General features: G+C 43.8%; 1 protein-coding gene across 1 annotated transcript; it reads left to right on the top strand.

Moving 5' to 3' along the window:
• The first annotated feature begins 506 nt into the window (after window positions 1–506).
• Window positions 507–1,923, top strand: LOC122756151 (C-C motif chemokine 4-like). Its single transcript, XM_044005296.1, has 3 exons — window positions 507–580; window positions 1,249–1,363; window positions 1,787–1,923. Exons 1-3 carry the CDS (start codon window positions 508–510, stop codon window positions 1,872–1,874), a joined length of 276 nt encoding a protein of 91 aa, XP_043861231.1. The 5' UTR covers window position 507; the 3' UTR covers window positions 1,875–1,923.
• Window positions 1,924–6,000: the final 4,077 nt, after the last annotated feature.

The raw sequence follows: 6,000 nt of genomic DNA, 5'->3' as shown, positions 1-6,000 counted from the left end.
AACCAGCAAGGACCCTTCTCCATCCAAATCTATGATCCTAGGATGAAGGCAGTTACAATATCAAAGCAGTATGAAGATCATGTCGAATACTTCTTCATATCAATAGTCAACAAAAGCCTATTTCTTACTGATTTTTGCTCATGTTTCTTCTGTCTATGCTGCTAGCTTGAGTTCACCACTTCCCCCTTATCACCTTGCCACTTCACCACATGCACACTTCTCTGTACATCCCCCATCTTCTTTCCCCCATGATGAAGGTGCACTGGGGGAGACAACCACAGTTCTTGACACTAACTTTGTATTTCCTGGGTTCACTTTGAGTTTCCAACTCCTACCATGACATGAGCTCCACACTGGAATTTCCACTTGTTTTATGTTCCTTCTTTCTCTCTGGGGACTCCCAGAATTCCCTATAAAAATAGGGTCCCAGCATGAGACAGAGACACAGACCTCCAGAGTCTCTTAGCTTGTGCTCTGCTCCTCCAGCCCCTCTCTCCTCTCAGGATCATGAAGGTCTCTGTGGCTGCCCTCTCCATCCTCCTGCTCATAGCCTTCAGCTCCCTGGCCTCTTCAGCACCAAGTAAGTGAGCTTCCTCCTGCCCTCTGTGGCTGTGCCCAGGCTCTGGTCATATGTTGGATAGATGGCTGAGAGGAGACAAGCCTAGTCTGATCCTAGGGATCTGTGGAGATTGGGAAGTGAGAGACTGAAAAGATGGGGCAGGGGCAGGGGCAGGAGCAGGGAGGATGTCTGTGCCTTGTGCACTTGAAGGCATTAACCTGCCCTTGACAGTACATGAGAGTTAAATGTGAGATGGAGCTAGGACAAGGGATCAGAAAGAACCCTAGGCTGGGGGCTGCGTCTGGCTACCTTGTCATTTTGTCTCTGCTGCTAATTACTCATGTGATTTCCAGTAAATGGCTTCCCCAACAGGAGGCAAGAACTGGATAGGCAGAGATCTGAAATCCACTTCAACACCCCAAGCCTCCATATACACACACTCACTTTAGGGTTCTTCAAATCATCCCCTATGGGGATGGGAACATCAGGTCTGATCCTCCCCCAGGAACAATGAGAATCACACCTGGTACTGGAGGCAGGCTGAGTAAGGGAGGCATGAGGTATCACCTCTCCTGTGTGCCTGGTACTGAGCATGTCCCTGGGATGGAGTCAGCAGCTAAGCAATGTCAGCTGTGAACATATGACCTCACTCATCTGTTGCCTCCCTAACCCTAACCCTTTCTTTGCAGTGGGCTCTGACCCTCCCATCTCCTGCTGCTTCTCCTATGTTCGTCAACAGATAAACAGAAAATTTGTGGCAGACTATTATGAGACCAGCAGCCTGTGTTCCCAGCCAGGTGTGGTGTGAGTATCAACCCACTGAATTTCTTGAGGGGATAGAGGGAGAGAGGATGGGAAGAGGAAATGGGCCCATTGGGAACCTGGTCTAATAGATAAATCAGTGCACTCAAGGGAAACCCTGGTTACAAATGTTAGGTTCTCCATGGAGCAAAGTGGGAGGTGCTGACCCAAGGGGGAGAGAGAAACTGAAGCAACAGGAATTCTATGGCCCCATGAGATTTTCTGAGAGATTCCCCACTGGACAAGCCTCTAGAGAGAACCTGATTGACTCAGAAAAGCCTGAGAGATGTTGCTGGAGAATGAGGATTGTTCGTTCCTTCAGGTCCTTGAGAGATGTACAGAAGTGGTCAGTCCTGGAAATGGCTGGAACACAGAACAACAACTCTCCCTCCATGACCTCTCATCTCTCCTTCTTTCTCTCCCTAGATTCCAGATGAAAAAAGGCAAGCAGGTGTGTGCCAACCCCAGTGAGGCCTGGGTTCAGAGCTATGTGGAAGACCTGGAGCTGAACTGAGGGGCTCAGTGGCCCTGCACAATTAATCTTAAAGAAAAATGAACCAAGACAAGGAATTCCACTGTCAGATGCAGGATCCCCAAATTCCTGCCTCCTCAGATCATCTCCCCCATTATAATTTATTCTTATTTATGAGATTTAATTTATGTAAATTATTTGGTGATGACATTGGGCATTTGTTCTTGCTATTTCCACTTCTGGGACACAACAATTTCCCATGGGGACTTCTCCCCTTTTTTCCTTAAACTCCTGTGGGTCACCTGCTGGATGCCATGAACACCTGCATGACAAAGATTTCAGAATAAAACTTTTAAAGCTGTATCTTTCTTCTGTGGTTTCAATGTTCTTTGGGGATGAGGGGCTCAGAAATTGGAGTTCTGCTCTTATCCTATGAGATTGGTGAAGCACCATTAGCTAACAAACTTCCTCTAATAGCTCTCTGCCTAAAGGAAGAGCATCCCGGAGTTTAGCTTAAACCTAAAAACTCCTTCCCCTAGATTAGTAATAAAAACTCGACTGACATCTCCCTATGAGCCAGAAGGTTGATGGGGATTCCAAACATCCTACCTTCTCCAATGTTGGGAAGCAAACTATCAGGAATAGGGAGACAACATCCCTACTGTTCTGGTCTGCTATGACCACACAGGGAATCTTTGGGTCAGTCTTGGTAACCAGTTTCTGAAGAACATTAGGAAGCTGGAGAATGTTCAGAGGAAGGCAACCAAGGACATGAAGTGCTCACAGTCCCAAGAGGAATTAGGGATGGTCAGTAGGAAGAAGACCCAGTATTGATATGATTTGTATCTTTAGGTATTTGAGAGTCTGTCCTTTGGAAGAGTTGAGATTTGTTCTCTTTGGGGCCCAAAAATAGAATCAAGGGCAAAGGGTGAAATTTGTCAGGACCTAAATTTGGGCATGACATTAGGAAAAACTTCTTAACAATTACAGCTGTTCAAATTGGAAGGGACTGTGTCAGGCTCTGGTGGGTTCCCTCTCCTATAGAGGTCATTATACAGTTGCTAGGAGTGTGATAATTTGGGATTTTTTTCCCAACACCTTGTGTAGATTATTATATTATCTTTGTCATTTCAGTCATTTCAGTTGCATCTGACTATTTGTGATCCAGTTAGAGTTTTTCTTGGCAAAAATACTGGTGTGGTTTGCTATTTTCTTTTACAGGTCATTTGACAGAGGAGGAAAGTGAGGCAGAGTTAAGTGACTTGCTCAGAATAACACAGCTAGCGTTTGAGGTCAGATTTAAACTCAGGAATATGAGTCTTCCTGACTTCAGGCTGAGCATCCTATGCACTAATGTATATATAAGTTCCTCAAAAGTATCCAGTCCTTCTTGGCATTCCCACTTGGACTCTATTACACATTACCTCTGTGATCTTGGGCCATTCACTCAAGGCTGCCCTGAGGCTACCTTAGATAACAGGGGTAGCAGAATATATATATATATATATATATATATATATATATATATTTTTGGTGAGGCAATTGGGGTTAAGTGACTTGCCTAGGGTCACACAGCTAGTAAGTGTTAAGTGTCTGAGGCTGGATTTGAACTCAGGTCCTCCCAACTCCAGGGCCAGTGCTCTATCCACTGCGCCACCTAGCTGCCCCCAGAATATGTTTTAAGAGGTGTAAAGAGCCTCAGTGAGGCAAAGGCTGTTTCTTCTTTCATGTTTTGTGTTAGTCAGTGGTGGATGTTGGTGGCCAGTGTTACCATTTTCTCTACACTGCCTACAGCACAGGGCTGCTGAGGAGGTGAAATCCCAAGAGAGAGTTGAAAGGGACTGGGAAGGAAAATTAGTCTGTGTTGGACTTCATGCACTCTAACTTTCCTTCTACCTCCAAATCCTTGATCCTGCTGTCCAGAATTCTCATTCTTAGGGGGTTTTCAAGTCACCAAAGGACTGACTTTTCTCTCAACAGCCCTTTGAAGTAGGTAGAGGGAATATTATCATCCTCTTTTGATGGGTGAGGAAAGTGAGGGTCTGAGAGATTCACTGATATTCCTATGAGCATTTGGCTAGGAAGCATCCAAGGTGGGGTTCCCCCACTGATAGCAGTATACTGGCTACACTAGCAGGCAAGGCTGGAATAGTTCCCAAAATGAATGAGAGTGAATCACTCCTTTTTTATCCCTAGAAACTGAGAGGATGGCCCCAGGGGAAAATACCAGAGAAGCCCTAAGATGTCCCTGTCCGTTTCTTGGTCTCCTTTTACAATTTAATTTTCTTTTTTGTCAATGGGTATCTTACACTATGCATTTCTGAATGTCTCTTACCCTCATAACTTGAAAAAAAAGATGTTAAAATTAAGGGGTTAAATAGTTGAGTCAAACTCAGGGTATTTGAAGGATTAGGAAAGGAAATGATCTAGGTCTAAAGGATGAGGATAATTGAGTGACTTGCTAGTCAGTATCAGGGGCAGGATTGCTACCTCAGCCTTCCTGACTCTAAGTTCAGTGCTCTTACCACTATGCCATACCACCTGTGCTGGAGGGGAAAAGGGTAGGACATGTACAAGACCTGACCTGGTTTGTTATCTGAGGGGCATCCTGATTTCTGCCTGAAACCCAAGGGGAAAGAAGTTTTCTTTTGCTTCCTTCTGAGTAAAAGGGAATGCAATACCCCTCTCTGGTTTCCTCTTGCCTCTTCCTTCTTGCTTCAGGAGAATGTAGTGAGACCCCCTTTCTGTCTCTCTTCTCTTCCTCTCCTAGGGCTCCATTCTTACAGTGGAAGTCTGACTTGGATGTTTCTGTGGCTGTACTGTAGCACTACACCTTGAATTCTCTCTTTTGGAGGACATACTCCTGTGGCATTTCCATATTGGGTCCCCACATTCCCTTGGTTCTCTCCATGTCCCATGTGACTCAGTTTAGGTAGTAGGAAACTGAGGAAGAAAGAGGGAAAGTAACTTATGACTGACCACAAGCAGAAAAAGGAAACCCTGAGCCCAGAGAAGAGCCACAGTGAAAACCTATACTGAAGCAAGATTAGGCTCTGCAAACCCAACTGTTGACCTTAAGAAAGTGATATCGAAACATACATCAGAGTGTCTTCCAAATCACCATGACCCTAATACATTATAAATTTATACTTTTTTTTTACTATGAACTTCAAAAAATATCAACAAATGTGAACATTTCAACATACAAAGAACAGAAACAAAGTGTGTGTATGAATCTGTTAATTCTACTGAATGTAGTTTTGTGGTTTTATATATCTATTAAGTTTATCCAATGGTAAATCATCTCCCTTACTTCCTTGTTTCCCCTTCTAGAACTTTTTTACCTCTAAATTCTTTATTGGTTTTTTCTTGTTTTTCTTCATTAACATGAATTTCATTTCCATTGGACAAAAAGGAACTTACATATGATGGCTGTGTTCTTAAGAATGTCCCATAATTCTGGTCTTCCCCAGAGAGTCTCATGTTGCCTCCTTTCCCATAAGCTCTAGAATTTTGTCAAACCCTATCTGAAGTCAGAAGGCCTAAAGTTGAATTCTGAATCAGTCCCTTTCATGTTATTACAACTTGGACAAGCCATTTAATAAAAATTGGTGATTAAATAGCAACTATTCTACAGATGCTCTGATTTGGAGTGTTGGCTAGAGGCACTGTGAGGTTAAAGGTCACATGGCTAATAAGTTTCAGAGATGGTACTTGAGCCCAGATCTTCCTGACTTCAAGCCTAGGACTCCATCCACTTTATATCAAGTCTCCCAAAGAGACTAGAGATAAGAATCCCAACCTTGCCGATTTCATAATGTTGTTGTGAAGGTGATATGAGATAATCAATGTCAAAATTTTGGGTTTTCTCAAAGTGTCATACAATCTAAGCTGTTAAAATAACCACATAAGAATGAGGATATGGGGACAGCCCAAACCAGGGAACCTCATTTCATGGATCTTTTCATGGCCACCAATTGTACAAAAATTATCCATGACTGCCTTAGAAGGACCCAATGGGGCTCCTTCTCTGTGAGTATAAAGATGAGAAGATAACAGACCTGGGACCATATCTAGGATCTGCTTGGACAAGTCACTTCTCTCTGGGCTGCAGTTTCTTTAGCAGGCACATGAGAGCATTGGACTAAACCAGCAAGGACCCTTCTCA

Source organism: Dromiciops gliroides, chromosome 4 (assembly GCF_019393635.1).
Source record: "Dromiciops gliroides isolate mDroGli1 chromosome 4, mDroGli1.pri, whole genome shotgun sequence".
NCBI classification, from domain to species: domain Eukaryota; kingdom Metazoa; phylum Chordata; class Mammalia; order Microbiotheria; family Microbiotheriidae; genus Dromiciops; species Dromiciops gliroides.
Note: the sequence above shows the minus strand (reverse complement) of the source record. Positions and strands in the feature narration are given on the sequence as shown.

Coding starts and splice junctions, on each gene's coding strand:
- LOC122756151 (XM_044005296.1), top strand. CDS start 508: ATGAAGGTCTCTGTGGCTGCCCTCTCCATCCTCCTGCTCATAGCCTTC. Junction 581..1,248: donor CCTGGCCTCTTCAGCACCAA/GTAAGTGAGCTT, acceptor CTTTCTTTGCAG/TGGGCTCTGACCCTCCCATC. Junction 1,364..1,786: donor TGTTCCCAGCCAGGTGTGGT/GTGAGTATCAAC, acceptor TTCTCTCCCTAG/ATTCCAGATGAAAAAAGGCA.